Source organism: Antedon mediterranea, chromosome 4, assembly GCF_964355755.1.
Source record: "Antedon mediterranea chromosome 4, ecAntMedi1.1, whole genome shotgun sequence".
Classification (NCBI taxonomy): domain Eukaryota; kingdom Metazoa; phylum Echinodermata; class Crinoidea; order Comatulida; family Antedonidae; genus Antedon; species Antedon mediterranea.
The window spans coordinates 7,431,171-7,453,870 of record NC_092673.1 but is presented as its reverse complement, the minus strand read 5'-3'; the positions used below and the strand labels follow the sequence as shown (position 1 = coordinate 7,453,870).

The 22,700-nt window shown below is 32.9% G+C and overlaps 2 protein-coding genes across 2 annotated transcripts; both read right to left on the bottom strand.

Annotated features, from left to right (window-relative positions):
* Nucleotides 1-1,071: 1,071 nt before the first annotated feature.
* Nucleotides 1,072-9,619, bottom strand: LOC140047967 (26S proteasome non-ATPase regulatory subunit 5-like). The gene is made up of 7 exons (XM_072092997.1): nucleotides 9,444-9,619; nucleotides 6,088-6,232; nucleotides 5,379-5,621; nucleotides 4,353-4,605; nucleotides 3,009-3,197; nucleotides 2,344-2,453; nucleotides 1,072-1,643 (listed from the first exon to the last, which is right to left on the bottom strand). Exons 1-7 carry the CDS (start codon nucleotides 9,617-9,619, stop codon nucleotides 1,248-1,250), a joined length of 1,512 nt encoding a protein of 503 aa, XP_071949098.1. The 3' UTR covers nucleotides 1,072-1,247.
* Nucleotides 9,620-14,136: 4,517 nt separating this feature from the next.
* Nucleotides 14,137-22,342, bottom strand: LOC140046770 (uncharacterized). The gene is made up of 6 exons (XM_072091492.1): nucleotides 22,191-22,342; nucleotides 21,318-21,577; nucleotides 20,162-20,462; nucleotides 19,923-20,079; nucleotides 14,701-15,151; nucleotides 14,137-14,357 (listed from the first exon to the last, which is right to left on the bottom strand). Exons 1-6 carry the CDS (start codon nucleotides 22,340-22,342, stop codon nucleotides 14,137-14,139), a joined length of 1,542 nt encoding a protein of 513 aa, XP_071947593.1.
* Between the last annotated feature and the right edge of the window lie 358 nt (nucleotides 22,343-22,700).

Here is a 22,700-nt window from a genome sequence, read left to right as displayed (position 1 = left end):
GACTACTATTTCCCCAAATTATGTTACAATAGCTCAAGTAAGGTATTACAATAGAGTTTGCAATATGTTTTAATATGTTTTGTGGAAAATAATAGCTACATCGTCTAAGCATACCCAATCCATTTAGAGCTTTACCTCGAATGTATTCAATCTGATTTTTCCATGATAAATGTTCGTCTATTATGATACCGAGATGTTTGCAATATAGAACGCGTGGTACAACATCGTTATCTATATTAACTGATCTATTTTTTTCTTTGGTGGTTGCCAATCGGTTTGTCGATCCGATCAACATGAACTCGGATTTAGAGACATTTAGACTCAATTTATATTACTCATACTATGTCTCCACACCAGACCGACGGACAAACATCACTGTCTAAAAAACTACTTTACGAGGAGTTTGTCAAAATGATCTTGTCTATCTTCAGGCTTAAGAATGACCAGTGTGACACTTGTGTGTCACATGAAGCTGGTAACATACTTTACCAGATAGAGGCTTGTTCTAATCCAACTCTAAACAAGTGTCGCAACTTCAACTTCTTCAAAGATTTCACCAAGGTTGGCACACTGACATCAATATGACTAGGTTGACAGGTCAGGGATCTGTAACTGATCTGAGGTGTATACAGTATACAGGCATCGCATCTGTCCAGTGATGCAAAGTCATTCTCTGCAGGATATCGGAGACCCAGTATTTTACAGAGAACGTAGAAAGACAATGCCAAGCATGGTACTACATTAGATTGAAAGCAATAGTGGGCAACCTTCGTATCGAAGATGGCACATGATGGTGATATAATTACTGTTTAGGTAATGCAGTATTGATTTAGTAATGTTAAAATTAGTGAGATGAAATTGGCACCTATGTGTATAACCTTAAACTTATATAACATTGTATTATAAGAGATTTCTTACATTTTTGAAGTAGCACATGCATTTTTAAAAATTATTTTAAATTTTAAAACAGTTACAGCCGAAAATTGTAAGGAGATAGAAAATGCCACAAATTTGGAAGAATATATACCTCATAGTAACACATAAAAACATCTTAAATGAAAAACCATTTCATTTTTTAAACAGTGATATAATAATAGTAATAATAGCACCTTGTGGTGATAATAATAATATAAATAGTACAGTAGTTATACTAAAAATAATTTTTACCATGAATGTATTTTTAATCGTGTTATTAATTGTACTAAGAATATTGTTTTAACTATGTCTTTTACCCTATGTACAGTATTTCATTCTCTCTCAACAGCCACTTCAGTTTCAGTTTGCACATAAAAAGGGCCTTCATTCTTAAATTTCTTGAGCTTGATCAAGTATGGTGCGCCAAAATGTGTACTAGTTGTTGGAGAATCCACTAGTGTTTCTATAATTTTATATTTCGCATCTTTGCCAGATTTGTCATTTTCTGTGGATCTGTTAAGTAAATATTCATTGAAACCCGGTTGTGCATTGAGCAACAATTGACCCCAATTCTGATTTGCAATTGAATTGATAATTGCCAGAGCTGGACAGCGAAGCTCTTGAAAAGGTTGCTGACATATTGTTAGTATGAGGTCAACTGGTGTAAAACAAATCAGAGAAAACCAGTTTTCCAACATCGATAACACATCATCAGTCTGATCTTCAATCTGTCAAAAGCAAACATCAAATTGGCTGTCAAACAGCGGTACTGCTGTTAAATGCAAGTGATGTAAAATATACAACATGCACAAAGGTTATATAATCAATACCAAAAATTCAACCAACTACTGTACAATTAATTCAAAGTAAAAGGCCAATTAAAATTAATCTTTTTCCATACATTCTTTTTATTCTATTATTCGACCAGAATTACGACGACCGGCATAAACCAGGGGTTTTCTTTGTGATTAGGGATTTTTAGATGTTGTGAAAGTGGATGCCGTTCATGTTGACCTGTTTTGAGATGTACGGCAAATCCATATTCGCCTTAGACAGCTAGTGAACAAGGAAGGCAACATGATGTAATCACGTCAACGTGACAATTTAAAAGTCCCAATTATTATCCATGACCTCTTATATTTATGGCCTGAATAAACTTTTACTGAAAATTATTTTAATAAAATTGATTGAGTCACCTACTCAAAAGTTTTACCGGCCTGTCATGGGATTTACTAGCGATTGGCCAGTGGACCTGTATTATATCAAACAGTGAAAAACACAAGCATTTTTATGAATAGTATTCCAAAGCAACTGTTTATGTAAATTTGTTTAGAAATGTAAAGATTAGTAACTGTACCTTTTGCAAGGGAAATGAACATTGCTAGAATAGAAAACTTTAGTCAAAAATAATGTGATTATTATACTCACATTAATGTTAAATATATTCACAAGGCAAATTAATGCTCTTTTCTTTACTTCAGTTGGTGGATGTGTTATCATGTTACAAAGATGTTTCATTGAATCTTTCATGTACTCTCCTATATTTAAAAAAAAACACCAAGAAACTCATATTACTTGCATTGTATGCAGTTCTCTCAAATTTAAGTTATTTTTAGTGATGGAAAAATTTGTTTCTCTTGATGTTATCATCATCTGGCTTAGTCAAATGTTGGGTGACTAGCACCCTCCATCTGTTTTTTTAGGAAGGTACTGAGAGAGCTAGTCTTGTTAAACCACATCACTATTAGCCAGGAATTTTTTTCACAGAAAGAGAAAAAATTTTTATTAGAAAAAAACCCCTGAAATTCCATAGTAAATGCATTTTTTTCAATTTGATATACTGTACATACTGTATATACAGAATATAGTTTAATTCATACTACATCAAATGGATGGCCAAATCCACATTGACCGCAATGAAGGGTCACTTTGTGCATAACTATTTATTCATGATTTCATTACCAATAACTTTGGTCAAAAAAAGATAAATTAAATCCACAGGACATAAAAATCATATTTTAGCTTTTATATCTTGCTTACTGTGTAAATAACACCACTATTAGGACACTGATTTAAAAACAGGAAAGCCTTACCTTGCTTATTGAGAGCTAACTTTCCTTCAACAGTTGAGGCAATAATACCTATAGTGTCAACAACGACACCTCTTAGAACAGCATCGTCTGTTCCAAGTAGATCAAATGTAGACTTTAGAAAACCACGATGTTTCTCACAAACTTCCTTTGGATCATGACATGCCAAGCTTCCAAAAAACTTGATTAATGCTATTAAAAGACAAATTATTTACATTGTCAAAAATATCGATTTAAGATTTCAGGTGGAGAGTCAGATTACATTGATGGAATATTCAGAAGCCAGAGTTTGTTTACATAATGTTGATGTTCCCGATTTCATTTACGACACTTTACCTACATTTTTTCTAATTTAATAAGGTCACCAACTGCATGTTATGTAAAAAAATATTACATGAGCCTTTTGCGATAGGACGAGGTCAGAGCAAGCTACTTAGGTAGTGCATTGTTTTACTTTTTTTATTATAATTAAAAACACCTTCCCTACAATTTGTGATGTTTTGTAAAAATAATACATATATATTACTTTAAAAACATCAAACCAGGTCATTCCTTGTCTTAAATGTACGTTTTATGGTAAATTATGATAAAAGTGAGAAACAATGCACTACCTAAGTAGCTCGCGGTGAGTGACCTCTCATGGACGGTCTTTAGGCCTAACCTAGCTAGGCTTAGTTTTGTAGGCCTAACGTACGAACATCGTACGCTAGCTATATACCTAGCCTGACGTTGTATAGTTGCTGCATTAATTGTCTTTCTATTTTTGCCAGACTGCGTTGATACAAATTGGGAAAAACCCGGTATTTTTGCTGAAAAGTTAGGAGTCTTCAATTTATTTTGGCCTTACAATCGATCGAAAAGTGGGTAAATTACAGAAGAAAAACAAAAATATCAATCCGTGCGCAATGCATTTTGGGATTTATAGCGGGCCGCTATAATTATTAGAATCAACTTATTTTTCACATTTTTAACCATTTAAAGACAAAAAAAAGTTATCGCAATAGGACCATATACAGTAGTATTATTTTTACATTAAATATAGTTTGTGATCTTAAATTAGATCTAAAAAACGTAGGGAAGGTGTCTTTAACTATAGAACATATATCTAAGACAAGGAATGACCTGGTTTAATGTTTGAAAGTTATATATATGCATCATTTTTACAAAATGTCAAAAAATGCCAGTAAGTGTTCTATATTCCTTAAAAGATTTAAAATGAACATCTGATTTTCTGGGCTAATAATTACTAAGGGTAGAATAGCTTTCTAAGATTGTATGATTTTTTTGGAACTTAACAGACATTTATTTTATTAACTGCCTATATACAATACTATAGACATACTGTACCTGGCATGAGAAAATGTACAAGAGGATTTGATTCTGATGCTTCAAGCATTTCTTCCATCTTACACACAATTCCATGTTTTTCAAGATAGTCTAGGCCATGCTTTGATGTAGCTAATGAACCTATCATCTCAATACTGTTCATTTGAACAAGAATATCATCTTTTGTAACCTCTGACATCAGTGTTTGGAGAATTCCTGAAACATTTGTATTGTTTAAAGCTTCAGGGTTAGATATTGAAATATTTGTAACCACCTAAAATTATAAGAAAATAAATAAAATGTTTAAAAACGGATGTTTTTATATTTAAAAAAAAATGGATTGAATATATTTTTGTTGTTTCTGTGAAGTTTAAAATTAACCACAAATATTATGGCAAAACAAAATGCCATCTAATTTATAAGGAATCTTCTGTTGTATAATGGTGATTAACAGTTTATTTGATAACAGACTAAAAAAGAAAATTTTAATATTTTGTTGCTAATTTTGTTTGCCATAAATGTCTTAAATCAATTGATCAACAAAAAACATTGACATTACTCAAAAATACTGCTGCCAATAAATTGGTTGTAATTTATTCACACAATTATTAATGTATTGTCCCTTTGACAAATTCCAAAAATTTTTTTTTGTTAAAGATTTTGAAAAATAGTAGTCATAATAGTTATTAACTTTCACCAAAAATTAGTCCAAAAAAAAATCATTCAACTGAAATACAGATGTTTTTTTCCAAAACATATCTCATAATGCAAAGCGCTTGTTTGGCTACTCTGTGTATGCATAATCATAAAACTTCTTCGCGATCTGTGTGAAAACACCTTCTCAACTCTGACGAGTTGTAAACAATCCTAATTAACATATTACTTTGATATGGCAAATTTAAATTAAAAAAAATATTTTGACCTTTATTTTTTTTGTTCCAAGGGACAATACATCTTTAACGTTAAATTTCACAGAAGAAACAGGTCTTAACATAATAAATGCTCTCCCTGTATGTGTGGAAAGAGAAAAACATTTATAAAAATCACCTCATATACTCTGTACCGTACAATATCATTCTTTGCCATATTTTCTTTGAACTCTTCCAGTAATGCACCACTAAACAAGACCTCAGTGGCAACTGTTGATTTTCCAACTGTGCTTAATATATCACTGGAAATCATAGCCGCAGCAAGGGTGCCATTACCTAGACAGCGTATAACTGCTTGGAGAAGACGGATATCTGTTGTGAGGTTGTTTACTGCATCATGGCAATTTGAATATCTCTTAATCTTAAGACAAACATATATAAAATTTATCAATATGTTTAAAATAAAGCTCTGTCTACACTATCAACCTAGTTTGACAAAAGTAGGCCTAGTTCTTCTAATTCTTGTCTCTTGACTAACTTCTTCTTAATTATATAAATAATCATGTTTATTTTTTATTTTAAACTTTTTGTTTCAGTAAAATGTTACAAATTTTATATTGGCCATTCTTTATAAATAATATATATATATTTTGTTTAATAGTCTTCTTTTCTAAAATTAATTTTCAACTATTGTAATTGACTAAAAATTGGATGAATGAAGAAATGTTGAGGCGATTGAATAGGTTGTAAGATGTACTGTATGAATTTTGAAAAAATGTTATGAATTGGTGAATTAAATGAATTGGTATAAACCGAGGGAAGAAAATAGGGAAAAATAAATTTAAAAATGAAATCATTAAAAATATTGATTGGTACAGTTTAATAACCTGTGATAAGCAGAGTATCATAATTTCTTCGTCTTGATGGTTTAGTCCAGATTCTATTTCATCTCTAAATTGTGAGTGTATAACTTCAGGTTCTAAACATTCCAACAAACGATTTAATATCTCTTTCAACAGTTTTAATTCTTCCCTAGGAGAAAAAAAAAATGTTGGTAAAATCAGGGCCGTAGCCAGGATCTGTCAAGGGGGGGGGGGGGGGGGGGGGGTTCGGACACTAAGTATTTGGGACACAAATTATTTGTTGAGGAAATTAAATGTTAATCAATTTAAATAGATGATATTGATACAGATGCTATAATGTAAACTACAGTACATGATACCATAGATATTATAGTGTAATATATTAATATTCACTATTATACAAATAATGAATGTTTATGAGTGCAATGGTACAAATAATGGCACGAGGTGAATGATGAAAGGTTATATCAACGAGGCAAAGCCGAGTTGATATAACCTTTCATCATTCACCAAGTGCCATTATTTGTACCATTACACGAATACAAAACATTCATTATTTGTTTTATATAACATCTAGACGTTTTTTTTTCGTACACAAAAATGTTTCAAAAAGTACTATTTAACGATCGTTGAATAGTGCGTACTATTGCACGCCATGTGACCCACATTCGTCCAATCAAATGACAGGAATTTATATAGGTGTTATATAAAATCCTCTATGATGTTGATACACGTACTATACTTCATAGCCACACATTTTTTATGTCCGTCGGAAGGCTATACCGTAAATCTTCTAATAGTAACCCACACTCTAATAGTAACCCTCCTTCTAATAGTAACCCACCTTATAAGTCAATCTATAATAATAATCCACTACTCTAATAGTAACCCACATGGGGTTGATATTAGAGTCACAAAAACTATTGACAAAATTACATTATGAATTGAAGACTTGTCGTTTATGATGCAGCCGTATTTTGAAAATAAGGAGATAATGCATGTTGATCTCGAGAGTGGGGAGGATTGAGTGTTTTTGAGTTTATAAAATAAAGTTAGAGTTCAAACAAATTATTCGTACTGTTTTATTATTTTGCTATGATTTGCTGACCGGAATAGTTGAGGTGGGTTACTATTTTCAGGTGCCTAATTTAAGATGAGTAATTGTAACCCACTACTCTAATAGTAATCCCCTTCTAATAGTTACCCACCCTTAAAAAACAATCAAAGAATAATAACCCAGGGTTACAATTAGAAGATTTACGGAATAGGCCTACTTTATGCATGCTGACTGCCGTGATCTAAACAGTAGGTACGCGTTTGTCTGGCGGTGTCCTTTGTACGAATCGTTCGTGCACCAGCTCACTGTATGAGTACGATACATCCAGGGATTTCAAGGTTCAGACCTGCGGCGTTTGCTTTCGTATTGTACGCGGCGTACAACTCCATAGGTCTGAACCAGGATCGGCAATTCATTTGCAACTCTTGGTAATTTACAGACACGTATCGCTCAACGTACGCTCATACAGCAAAGAATGTATCGAGTTATTCAATGAACGAGTTTACGAATTTTTCAATTTACGAATAACCTTTTGTACTGTGTGGGGCACGTATTTGGAGGATTCAGAGATGAGGGTGAGGTATTGGGCATGTCGAGGATGGGGGTTCGCAGTCGGTTAAGGGGGGTTCGCTGTAAAGGGGGGGGGGGTTCGCTGTAAAGGGGGGGTTCGCTGTAAAGGGGGGGTTCGCCCGAACCATAAAAAAAACCCCTACGGGCTACGGGCCTGAAAATAAAAGTACTTTACATAGAACAAAAGGATTTTCAAATGAATTTCAGAAAACGTATTGTTTGAAATCTAAATTAAGTGTTTTTAGTCCTTTTTTTCAATAAAGGTGTGTCGTACTTGTTTATCATTCCCAGAGTTATTCAATTTAAGGCATATCAATGTTCATGTTTCAGTTAATTTTGAAATTTCTAATTTAATAATTCTACAGTTTCAATTCAATTAGACTGTATTTTATCTGTGGCTATATTAATTTATTCTGTCTTTTATACTGAATGACACTTTCAGTGCTAAAGCATTGATTTCGAAAGTGGTTCAGTAGAGAAACATTAAAAAAAATAATAATAATTAATTCAAAGACAACTAACAAAGTAATTTACTTTAGTACACACATATTTACACATTTATGTTTTTGTATGATAATATAATAAACAGTCTCTACTCTCCAAGAAAGTCTTAGTTTTGCGTAGAACATCTTGTGTATATGTTTGTCTTGTAAACAGGGTTTCCACCTTTGAGGAGGACAGTGAATGAACACAATAAGAGAATAAATGAATGGTAAAAAACAATGTACTAAACATAACAAAGTATTCCATTACAAAATAGCCGCCATAATAATACAGTAGGACTGTAGTAAAACTAATTAACTACATGCCTAGGTTTTCCAAACCATAATCTACCTGTACACCTTTTCTCTTAATTTGTTTGCTTTCTTCTTCTTTTCCAATGACTTTTATTTAAAACCAGTTACACATAGTCCATACTGTACAGCAAAGAGGGAAGGAAGTATAACTATGATCATTCATCATAGTAGAATGCCAGTTTGTTACAGAATTATTTGTGTAATTACTCTCTGGGTAATGTGAATATTATGTCTCCTGCACAACATTGGAAAAAACTGGCAAAACCATGTACTGCTAATGTATTTCCAAGTTAAAGAAGAATGTATGAAAACATACCCAGTCTATGAGACAGGAGTAATTTAAGAGTGTAATCCACTTCCATGTGTTGAAAATCACATATACAAAATTTAAATAAACTATAGTCTTTGTTAGCAAATCTGTCGTTTTCCAAAAAATATTTATCTTAGATGACTGATGATTTAAGAACAGTACAGGTACTGAGTCTGACTATCACATACATCATGCCAACACTTCCGTTTTGGCCGGGAACAAATATTGTTGTGCTCCCGTTTTTCTACACTTTCTCCTGTATTACAAAGATAACTGAATTTTAATGTAGGCCCTATATGTGGTTTTCTGCATTAAAATATAACAAAAGAGCTAAACTAATATTAGGCCTAGCCTAGGCCTAGGCTTAATTATAGATAGCCTATAAGCCTAGGCCTACACCAGCAAATTTACGATATTAAGCCATGTATTGTACGACCATCTGCGGTCATAAATTTCAGCATCCAACAAAGAACAGCTATTGACTAGGACTATGCTAACCGTGCTAACCCAAAACTGATGTGGTGATAGCCTACCTAGACCCTAGCCGGCGACGCTGGACTCCACCACCCATCCATCCATGCCATCATCATGCATGATCACGCTGGATGGATCCGATTTACCTGCCTAGCCTAGCTAGTAGGCTTACCTGTCAGAAACATGAAGTTTCAAAAAGATATTAGTAAGTGGTAAAGTTTTCACGACATCCCGTAGCTCTTTTATTTGTAGACTGTAAACGGCCGTCTTGATTTGGCTTAGGGTTTCTCTGATCTCAACAGAATTATTTGACAAATCATTCACAAGTTTAACTATGATAGCCGCCATCTTTTTAACTAACGCCCTCTGTTGTGTGGTGTACACATTAACTACCAAAAAGGGGCGGAGGTCATACGTGCGTACGTAATACAGTACTATTCCGATTCAATGTACAGTATTAAGTCATTTCATATAATAGTACAATGATAATTGTTTCTTTGATGAAAACACAAATAAAACAATACACAATATTTACATATCATGATCAACTAAAGACTAACAACCAGCGAGTTCAGCGAAATTAAATAACGCATTTCATTGAGGTGTAGTTTCCCTGACAAATATGTATCTTTTACGGTTTTAAAATACAGTAACATAGATCGTATCTACGACATACCCGCGTAGGCCTCCGAAGTGTATCAGTATATGTTTATATAACAAGAACACATACATAAATACACACAAAACGAAAAAAAAAAGTGAATAAAAACCCTAACACGCAAAATCATAATAATCCATATAGGCCTACTACTATATCTTTATAATATTTATTTATATTTTATATTTTATAATATTTATTTAATTATAATACTATGAATTAATTTCTTGTAGATAACATGACGGTCGTATCCACCTCAGACTCATCATGGTTGGGGGTTTATTAATATTTCAGGAATATGGACATCAGATGCCTAAAAATGGCACTCTTATAGAACGGTTTTTTGGAGTATGCTATGTTATGAAATGATCATTTTAGGAATATGGACCCGTGGTGCCCGAAAATGGAACTATATACTAAACAAATATTATCCATTAGAATTTAAATGAAGGTTTATTGTCTCCCAAAAAACATGAAATGAAGATTAAATAATATTTCGGTTCCGCTCGGCCACTCACTCATTGCCTTGATCAAAGTGGTAATAAAGTATAGGTTCTTCTGTTAAGTGGGATAATAATTAATAGGTGAGTGGTGAAATATAAATTTAGTCTCTTTTTATCGTAAACACAGTCAAACTACTTGTGTTTGGCTCACCGTAAATGGCTGTAGGGTAGCAGCACTTCACACAACATTATTTTACAGCCTGTGTCGTAAACATGCATCTTTCTTTCAGAAGGGAGCTTACGAATCACATTTCAAATTCAGACTCACACTGACTAGTAACGTAACAATCAACCACTAATGTGAAATTAGCAGTAACGTAAAAAAAATCAACCACTAATGTAACATATTATTAACCAATTACGTAAAAAAATCAAACACTAATGTAACATTAACCAGTAACGTAACAAAAATTAACCAATTGAAAAAAGGTCGTAACAACAGTAGAAAATGTTTTGACTTAGAATATATTGTGTGGAAAATTCATGTAAGTTAGAAATCTTTGACTTTGTTGAACTTCGTTTTTAATTCTGTGTGTTTTTTATCAATTAATAATATGTCAAATGATAATCACCATTTGACACAAAATTGTATTACAAACAAATATCAACATACTGTATGACAATGAACATTGTGTGCTCTGACCACTTTTAAGCAAAATTTCCTCTTTGTGTCACCGATATAGTTATTGAGATACAAAAATACCCAGGTCAAAGGCTATTTCTGGTTACATTTTGCCAAAATGTTTTATTTGAATGAACCTACCTAAACACATATTCTGAACGATTTTAATCTTTATGACTAGTCGTTACTGAAATAGAACAATTTTATTTTTGAAGGATAGAAAATTTAAAAAATCATTTAACTGAAATACAGACGTTTTTTTGTTCAAAAAATAACTTTGACTTCCAGTCAAAGTTTTCGATCAAAACATATCTCATAATGCAACGCGCTTGTTTGGCTACTCTGTATGCATAATCATAAAACTTCCTCGCGATCTGTGTGAAAACACCTTCTCGAGACCTGTAAACAATCCTAATTAGCATCATGCATAATGCATACTCGTGGTTTGAAATCTTTGTTTACTTTCGCTCGCGACGATTTTCCAGAAGAAATGTAATCAAATTAATGTACCTATTAATTACCTAAACTTGTTGTTTTTGGCTCGAATTTTCGACCTAAAGTGAATAACTTTAATTTTACTTTGATATGGCCAATTTAAATTTAGAATATTTTGACCTTCATTTTTTGTGTTTTAAAGGACAATACTTCTTTAACATTTTCTACTGTTTTGGACAAAACGTCGCATTGGAGCTTCTACTGTTAGTGGTTAAAGTTTGTTACATTGGTGGGTAATGAAGTTTCTTACGTTAGTGGTTAAACTGTTCGTTAGTGGTTATGGTTTGTTAAATTAGTAATTATATAATGTACGAGTTCTTGTTAGTGGTTGATTTTTGTTACGTTAGAGGTTAATGTTACATTAGTGGTTGATTGTTAAGTTAGTTGGTGATAAAACACTGTTTGCTACTATATGAACCAATCTTGAGAGACTATAATAGTTAATATTCTTTTATTTGGCCTACCAACTCCAGAGTCTAGACAGATACTGCTATTAATAATATAATGTACCTAAAACATTTATTGCAATCCTGTGGTGGTGCGCATAAATAAAAAAAAGCACTTTCTTGACACATTACCAAATACAGTAATAGTATTATGTAGTACATTTGTATAACGCATAATAAATATAGTAAATATGCTCTTTAACATGCGCAAAAGAATGAAGAAAAAGAAAAACAAAAAGTGAATGAGAAATTAAAATAAAGTAGAAGAACTGAATGAACACATTCATTACAATTTGTTTTATGTACCCAAAAATCCGGGCGATTTCCGCTAAACGGCACGAAATCACCGAAAAACAACTATTTTTTTGAGTTTTTTTCAATGTAACTTTGTTATTAATTGACCGATTTTTATGGCTGTTTCGACATTGTAATGCCTAATTAAGTACCTACGATGTCATGTTATTTTTAATTTAAAAAAACTTAAAACGTCGTCGGCATTGATTTTTAAAGTTAGACGATTTGAAAATTGCCCTGTGTTAAAGAATAGGCTTGTTTTGCTAATTTGTTGAGATCTTTATTGTTGAGATCGTTCATAACGTTTGACCTAGTTATCCAATGATATTGGCTGTTCCACCATGCAAAAGCTAATCAATCAAGCTTTCTAATGACCTAAAGTAAAATGTGATTGGTTCAGATACTTCGTCGGCACAGCCCCTTTTTTGAAGCAGTGTTTTGGTTTGTCAGTGACCGGCTAGTGTTAAAGGATAGGCGAAAATGTTCGAAGTCGTCCAACCTTTCCTGAGCAGTCAGAACGTAACGTTACAACTAAAATTACAGTTGCTGAAAAACTACTTATCCAAAACGCTTTATTTTTTCACGAAAGTTAAGAGTTATTATCCCTTATTTGTAATATGTAAATGTATTTAAGATAAGGCAACAGAATTTTTTATATAAGTAGTTTTAAAACTTAATTTTACTAATAGGAAAAGGATTGTAGCACAAAACGTTGAATTTGACCTTATGGTTTCCATTTCTGTTTTCTAATGTCAAATTAATATTATATTATTAGTATCTCTATGTAATATATAATATATTCATATTGTACTAGTTAGCATTTACATACCGTTATACTGCACTTAAAATTTGTTTTGGTGATTTTTCAATGAATTGTATACACAGGGAGTTGGTATACCATTGGTTCTACTAAAATTATTATTACTTTTATTTGTTTGTGCAATATTTGAAGATTGCTACAAAAATAGAAATAATTTAAATATAATATATTTAACAGATTAAGTGTACGCACTATGCCTATGGAACAGATTACCTATCGGGCGTAGTTCAGTATGATATTCTATTATTACCTTCTGTATCAGCCTCCGCCCTTTTGGGCTTTTTTTTTCTACACAATACTTATTGTTAATGTACCATAGTTATTTTAATGGGAGTAGTCTCCTAATAAATAGTTCTTAGCACTCTAACATTGTTCTTTTGTACCTATTGTATTGTTTTCTTTTATTAAAAGCTTTTGTTAACTGTCTGAAAGTTACCTCCTAGTAAAGTGGAACGACCCAACATGGTTCATTAAACACCACTGTGTTAGGGAGCAGATTGAGATCAACTGATAAGAGCCCGACGCACTAAAATTAAATAGGCCAAAAAAACAAAACAAATTGTAATGAACAGTAATGATGAATGATACACTTTCTCTTATGCATGATAAATACAGTAACATTTCTCTATGCATCTATAAATAAAACCACAATCATGTGCAAAGAAATGAAAAAGCAAAAACACAGAAAAAGAACTGAACGAAAACGTTTAAACAAAGCAGTAATGGTAATGTTGATGCACTTGCATAACTCATGATAAATTGTTTATATGTACTTATGTACAATTATGTAAACAACCATCTCCCAAGAAATTAATAAAGGAATGAAAAAGAAATTAAACGAAATGATTTGAGTGGAGGCAATATGAAGAAGGAAAGGTGACTGTACCCCTCTCCCACTACTAGTCATCAATTGATCGCCTCCAGGTATAGTTCTAGTTTTACCACTGAAACCGTACTGAAAGAATATAACGCTCATTCGATATCTTAGACCTACAATTCGAAAAGCTTACATATTTTTTAATTTAAACTAAATTATACAGTTAGCTAATTCAACAAATTTGTAACCAGAATTTTCTACTAAATAATCTAGTAAAAATACAAGATTCATATATGAGTCTGGAAGATCTGAGTCTAAGCTTAGTATTCCGCCATCTGTAGTCTTTAGCTGCTCGTAGATTAATCTAAGTGCTTTAGGTACCCTCTCAACATCTCGATACTTATAATAATTGTCAACAGTCAAAAAAGGTTCTGAAAATACAAAGAATATAAAAAAATTAGCATGTTCATCTTTTGTTAATTTGTCATAAACTAAACTTATACAGTAAGTTATATCAAGGCTATTATGATTATAGAGCTTAACGGTTAATGTAAATGTATATACTATTGTCTTCAAGCTTAACCGAAAACAAATCGGTGTAGGTCCACTCCCATTATGGAAGTATGTTTCCATACGTGTTTGATAAAAAAAAAATGGCCTTGGTAATATTACTTGTAAAGCGGCTTTGAGCATGAGTATTCATGAAAAGGGCGTTATATAAATGTGTTATTATTATATGTATTATATTTTAAATAATTGTATGTGCCCACTTACTAGATTTGGGTGGAAAGCTTGCTGCTGGTTTTATGATTCTAAATCCCCTTTCTTTTAATACTGATTTGACTTCTGTATCTTCTTCAAATGCATGTAAGTAAAATATTGGTGTTATACCAAGTTCATTAAGACGCATTTCAGAACTAACTACAGCTTCTCTGATCCAATTTAGCGACATCTTTTCAAAATGTCCAGTTGGATATGGATGATTTCCACGAAGACCAATGTCATAGACTGTAGACCAAGCCTTTACAAGTTCTGGCCAATCTTCTGCAAATTCACTGTACACAAACACAGAGACTGGAAGTTTTTTTTTGTACGAAGCTAGTGTTGCCATGACTTTTACAGCTTGCTTTCTGCTCATTCCAATTTCAATAACAAGAGATATATATGTTGGTGTATTACACTCCTTGTATGATAATCCTGCGGTTCCTGCAGCTGTTGTAGGAACCTAGAAAAATAAAAATAAACAAATACAAACTGCAATGTGTTTTATTTTGTAGATTTTACTGTCAAAACTTTAAAAGTTATAATTATCATGAGAAGGTTAGCTTGGACTATCCACATGTGGCATCATTTTCGTAATAGATAATGATGAATATTGCTTGAAAATTAATCAACCAAATTATTCTGATAGCAATATTTTAACTATATGCCGATATAAATAAGGTTTTTTTTTTGTCTTGTGTGAGTTCATCTCACGTTTATTTAAATTCTCATTGGTGAATATATTATATACATATAAGTACATTTGTGACAATTAAAAGTAAGTGTTTAAAGTAGTTAAAATACAGGTATATTTACATAATAAGATGCTTGAATTCAGTATTAACCATATTTGTTTTCATTACAATTTTAGATACGATGTTAATTAAAATGTAAAAATGAAAAATGGCGGTAAAATATATGATTAAAATTTTCTTGTTAAACTATCTTATTTGTGATCTTATTTGTGTTCGAGTAGAGAGGCTATAAACTCAGGGGAGGAAAATGTAGTATCCTCCCTTTTCACCAAGATAAAAAGGATGAAATGAAACAAGGCCAACAGCCATTAAGTCGCGTGCTACAATGCATAATGATACCGGACCGACAGACAGACCGACAGACAGACCGACCGACATAGTGAACTATAGTCGCGTCCACGCGACTAAAAAGGCATAATTTTGACGAATTTTTTAACTTTTTCATCAAAAACGTGCGCAAATTATCCAATTCGACGTGCTCGTATGACGTAATTTTAAGTCGAAATTGTTTAAAAGATGGTAAAATTATTAGAAAAGGCTGCAAAAACATAAATCACGCGAAAAAAGTATGTATTTAACGCTACGTGACGTGCGCACCACGCGCGTAAAAATTTGCACGCGTATGGAAATTTTTGACATGCTCAAAATGACAAGAAACGCGTAGAAAGTTGATTAAAAATGAATTTTGCGCATTTTAAAATTTGAAATGCGCGTGCGCGCGTAACTTTGTGGCTTTGTGACTCATGGCAATTTTGTAAACGCTTAAAATTACCTGAAACGTACTCTTATTTCATCGAAAATAAATTTTGAAAATTTTAAGCGCGCGTACGCATGCGTTACATGCGCTACGCACGTAATTGTATTGCCATATGATGATTTATGCCCTGAAATTTATTTATTTATTTAATTGTGATTCATGGTTGTGAAGATATGATTACAAACGTGATTTCGTTAAATCGTGCGTAGACCGCGTAATTTTTTATTGCGCACCGTGAAAACATAACCACATCGATTCCTGGCCATAAGGAATATACTGTGAAAAATTGACTTAGCTAGATTAAACTGATATCAAGATAAGATCAGAAAGCGATAAAACGCATAGTGATACCGGACCGACAGACAGACCGACCGACCGACAGACAGACCGACCGACCGACATAGTGAACTATAGAGTCGCTTCCACGCGACTAAGGCCCGTATTCTTAAACCGGACTTTAGTCGTAGTTCGAAGTTCGACTTGGAAAAGTCGTAGTTCGAGCTATTACTTCAAATTCGATTAAAAAACGAAGTAGTCGCAGTTCGACTTAATGAAGTCGAGCTTTTAGTCGAGTTGCACACGTCTGGGTAACAAAGGCTATACATTGGCCAATGACAAGAGAGTATTTGAGGAGCAGACGAAATTTTGCGCATTGATATCACTTTCCATTTCTTACAACACTTTTTACGCATCAGGACTATATACATGAAAAATAATTTTAATCGTTAATTATTAGAACAATATCAGTATTAATTTAACAGTGAAGTATATTTGATTAACAACAAATAAAATCTTAAAAATATATTTAGGAACCATGGCGGTACGGTAACTTTTATATTTTCTAGGCCCCCAACAAAGTATGATCGCCACGAACCACGCACTTCATAGCGTGACAAGAAAGCGCTAGGCCCCCTAAACACTCCATCGCGTGGTGAATTGCCGCATCTCCCATTGTCGCTATGGCGTCACGTAGCTCAAGTCGGACTTGCGCGAAGAAAATAATGTAATTTGTATACAGTTGTAAATAAAGATGATTTTCATTATTATAATTTATACCAATGTATATTTAATTAAGCTAATATAAATATAGATATTTCATTCTTCAATATCTGGCCAATATAACAACTCAATGACTGTTACGTTTTTTATAAACATCGTTTAAAAACCATTTAGTCGACCATTTAGTCTGCCCCCTCCAGGACTAAAAAAATCGATCAAAATCCGTCTCGATTTAGTCGAGGTTGGCCTGATTTAGTCGGTGATTTAGTTGAAGTTCGGTTTATGAATTAAAATGACGTCATTTTTTTAGTTTTAGCTCGAACTACGACTAAAGTCCGGTTTAAGAATACGGGCGTAAAAAGAGGAATGCAAAAGTTTGAAAGTTAGATATTTAGAATGATAGCATGCAATGATATATTTAATGAAAACCGTAAGGTTACAGTCCATACACTGTGCAAGTCCAAGAGTTGTCATAAGATATAAATAAGGTAACGTAAATCCTTTGGAGCTTTTCTATATGCCGATATAAATAAGGTTACGTAAAGGTAAATCCTTAGGAGCTTTTCTATATGCCGATATAAATAAGGTAACGTAAATCCTTTGGAGCTTTTCTTTAGAGATATTACAATATTACTTATTTTGTATTCTACGGTGTCTATTTGAAACAGTTTTTAAAAATTGTCTTTCTGTGTTTCATTAGAGAAAGGAACTAACGCGCTCTACAAAGACGTGAAAGTATTAAGAGAAATAATTGAGTAAATTAACACCGCTGTTTAAGAGTATTTTAAGAAACGATCGTCGGTGAGTTCATCTATTTTATTGAATAAAACGTGATTATAAAAGTATTAGTTATATTATAAGAATAATTTAAATGCCGAAATCATAGTCTATAAATACGGTAACAGTATAGATAGTTGGTGAACTTAAAGTTTGAAAGGAAATTAGTACTGTATGCTTAATTACTTAATCAACATTATAGCTTATAGTTGAACTAAGTTGTGGATTGAATGATATGGCATATGTACTAGTAAAAGAGTAAAATGTTAGTAAGGCCAAACAAAAATAGTTTGTTTCCCTCCATGCCCGAAAATTGTTAAGGAGGGGCGGGTGGAAAAAAGTGTTTTCTTTTTTTTAATGTTACTGAAAATTGTATCTTTCGCTATTTTTCTGTGTATTTATCCGAATTCTTAAGGTTTAGTAACAATATAAGAATAATCAACGTCGTTCGTAGGTAAATAAAAACATTGGAGTTCAAAACGGAAATTGTTATATTAATGTGTTATGCTTTGTTTGTGGATATTTAAACGATGAATGTGTATATTTTCATAGTAACAATAGTATAGGCCTACTGGGTATTCGGCCTACTAATAATATAATAGGCCTAGTAGGCCTACTACTAGTAGCCTACCTAGGCTTGGCCTCTTTAGCTTTAGCTCTAAAACTAAGCCTATATCGAAATTCATTAAAAACTTTTTTAAAAACTTCGCCCCTAGATTTCGGCGATTTAGAGGCGGGCGCGTAGGGCAAACAAACTAATTTTTTTTAGCCTAAAGTTCTGCACAAGTACATAACGCGGATCGATATCATTTAGAGTTTCTATTGTGCTGAGGTTGGGGTTCGGCTCGTGAATGTTGATCTATGATTAATGGTATTTTGTGGTTAGAAGTTTCTGTGTATAGAAAGATAAGGAGAGATTTTATTGCTTTGATTTGATCTAAGCTCTTATTAGTTTTAGGCTTACAATTTTACGGAATGTATAAACGTTCTTGTGTTTTTTAGGTGATATTTAACATTTCGATGTTCAAGCTGTTGAGTAATTTGTTGAGTTTTGGATGTCGAAAAGTGTAAGTTTGAGTATACACTTGACCATGAGCTGAACTTTAATTTTAATTATCAATAGCTTAGATTATACATTTGTTACTGAGTTAAAAGTTAAACGTTTTAAGATTTACGTAGTATTGTATTTTATTTATAGGTTCGAACAACCTACTTGAGATAACCAGTTGGGACACAATAAATTCACTATTCAAGTAAATCTGAGTTCAGGAGTTTTTTTTTATCAGTTTTGAATATCGAAACAATATGACCTTTGTACGGTTTTGAAACGAATGTAAATTAGAATTAGAAAAAAAAAAGTATTGTGAATCTATATAATGAAGGAGGAAAACAAATTTGCTGAAGTAAGTAAGATTGTGCGCATGTTCAAAACAAATTTCAATTCGAATCGCGATATCAAAGGATGACTAAAATTTGTCTGAAATACCTTTATTATGGCCCAATCGGATTGAAGAACAACGGGGAAACCCGGGGACTTTAATATTTTGTTTCTGACAACATTAGGGACCTAAAATTCAGCTTTAGCATATTTATTTCTACCTCAAAGTCTAATACTCCTGGACTATATGTTAAATTGATATTGAATGTGTCTTATGTTCTAAATTGCTAAAAGTGAAAAATGTAACAAATGAAATAATGCACATTAACAGTCAAGACAACAAATTAAAATAATAATTATTATGTAAGCAGGTATATAATTTGGTAAAACATATTCTAAATATTACAAAACAAATTAGTAAAATTAAAAGAGTATTTATTAGACATTGCAGTAGATGCAGGGAGTTGTAAAATAAGCAACTATCTGGTAGATGTGTGTGTGTGTGTGTTATACCTCTATGAGAAAGAATAATGTGGGACACATTCACTAAAAAGAAAAAAAAACTTACTTTTACAGGATGAAGTTTATCAAAATCTTGATATCTCCTATACTCTCCTGCCCATTCCAGCATCACCTTTCCTTTAGTTTTAACATTGTTTATAATCTTCTTTTTTGCATTTAAATCAAATCCTACTGGTTGACTCATATGATATTCACCATAATACCTATAAAAAACCGAAATAAGAGTTCTAAATTGAAGAGAATTGTTATTGCTTTTTAAAATACTAGTAAAATAACTATACTTACTTATCAATCCATGCAAAGGTTCCCTCTTTTAACATTTTCTGTAAAATACTGAATTCGGCGCCTTCAACGTCCAGTTTCAGGATGACGTAATCTTCTTTCTTTGTGTTTTCCCGTATCCATTTCGACAAGTCAGTTGTTGGAATTTTGGTACGATAGGACAATTTTCTTCGTCCACCAGACTTTGTATCAGCACGTTCATCTTTGTCAACATAAAGAGTTCCCCCTCCCCATTGCATATCTCTGCCATTGTTCTTGCCTTTATCCGGAGACCATGCTGATTCACTGAAAGCGGTCATGTTTCCTGTGTTAAAAAAGTTTCTTAAGCTTGGATCCCAACACAGAACGATGCAAAGCAAGGACGTAGCAGCACACCCCATTTATTTAATAAACCAAAAGCGACAGTTTGAATAATCCGTCGCTTGTGAATGGTCAAGCTTGGTTCCTCTACTAGGATACAAGGCAAGGACAACGTAAGTACGGTAATTTGACCAATCACAAGCGATGGATTGTCCGAACTTTTGCCTATCAAAGGTCAACTTGCTTGTGTTGCGCTTACGTCCTTGCGTGCGTCCTAATTAGGGAACAAAGCATTACATGCATTAAGCGCATAATTACGTCCTTAAGTTTTATACTCTTTAGAACCAAGTTTTTGTGTACATATTATAATAATAATGGTAAAATATTACAATTATAAAACACTGTCAGTTTGGCGGTGATAATTCTACAAATCGTAATACAGTACCATCCACAGAACATCTACCCTACGCATGCAGTTTTTCCGCGGACGAAATATAACTTGTAATCATATGGCTATCTTATTAATCAACGCCTAAGACATTATAGTTATAACATTTTCGTGTTCTTGAAAGTTAATTGCAAATATACAAATTATTGTTATTTTTAGTGTATTAAATACTAAATTATCGGTATTACATCTATTTTCTAGTATTATAGGCAACCTTCTGTAACTTAGTGTCACATGTATCACATGCGGCGCATGTACAATAGGTCATAAGCCATACCTAACCGTAACGGAATACGATGTCAAGCGTGATAAACGTGTATGAAATAATTTGCTTAAAATATTACTGGAAACTATTTTCATTGTCACAAATAATGTAATGTGTGATATACAGTTACAGTTGAGTGCACTAACCATCAGAATCTGCAACTCCAAGCGGACAGTGAAGTGTGTGGTTTTTATATGGGCTAAAGTAAGGAGCTAGACGGTCGTCAATTTCAAATGAATGAATAATAAATTCCTTTCCATCTGGATACGTTTCTCGAAATAAGCTGACTGTCGACGCCATATTGGCACCACAGTCAAGTAGTATCTTCCGGGGAGAATACTTGTTGGGCTCTTTGTGTGCGATCTCCTGTGCTACCTTAGATGTGCGGCTGCGACCCATTTCATGACTTAAATTAAAGAAAGAAACAGATTTGGTCGGTATAAATAAATCAAACATGTGAACATCGTCTTCAACATCACCATAACATTTTTACTTTTAGTAGTAGCGAAAACAAAACCGTCAACCAATCAGATATCAAAGATTTTTTTCCTATTGAATTAATTTATTTATTTTACACTAGGAAAAATCATGGAGGAAATATATAGATTTCCTTCATGGAAAACAGAACAAACAATTGAAACGGAAGCTCAGATTTATAACTTAGACATGTGATTGAAAAGAAGAACCAGTATAAAGTTTGGTTCCCACTAGACCTGAAGCGCAACGTTAGACGTAAAACAAGTGTAATAACAATGATAAGCAATAAAATCCTTCGCTTGATATTGGGCAAATTACTTGCGACGCTTGAGTCTCTATAGTGGGAACCAAGCCCTATATTCATTGTAGGGGAAACATAAAGCGCGTATTTCTTATATTAGTAAAATAAATGCAGAAAACGGGTAACTAAGCAAAGCATGAAATCGTATTTTATCTGCAGACTATAATTTATGAACATGTCTTCCTTCTGGCTCACGCTGATGCATGATCGCTTCATAAGAATGAACACAACACAAGTTTACCTGAGTATCTTTTCACCGGCTGTTTTTTCATACCGTATGTCTTCCAGTGGAACAGCAACTTTACTGCTAGCCAACCATGTCAAAATACTGCTTATCATAAATCCAAAACAGAAAATTATAACCTCACGACCACATTTATTTCGTGACGCCATGTGGTTTCTCTAAAGCCTACTCTGGTGATTTTTCACTTCAAATCTTCACTGTGCGTGTACAGAGGCCTTCCGGTAGTAAACGTATCGTTTTATTGTGATATTGTATTAGATAAATATGTTTTATTTGATTTGGTTTGTGTGAGTTCAAAGTACATTATTACTAGGCCTAATAGAATGGCTAATTAGGTATCGGCTACAAGTTATAATGACTTACAGTAGTGCATGTGGGGTCTAACAACTGCAACATACTGGATTTGAATATCTGTAAATGTTTATTTGTTTGATCTCTATTATAGTTCCGGGCAGCACTGTTGGCAGAAATCATCATAAACGCATAATTAATTATGGCATGACTTTT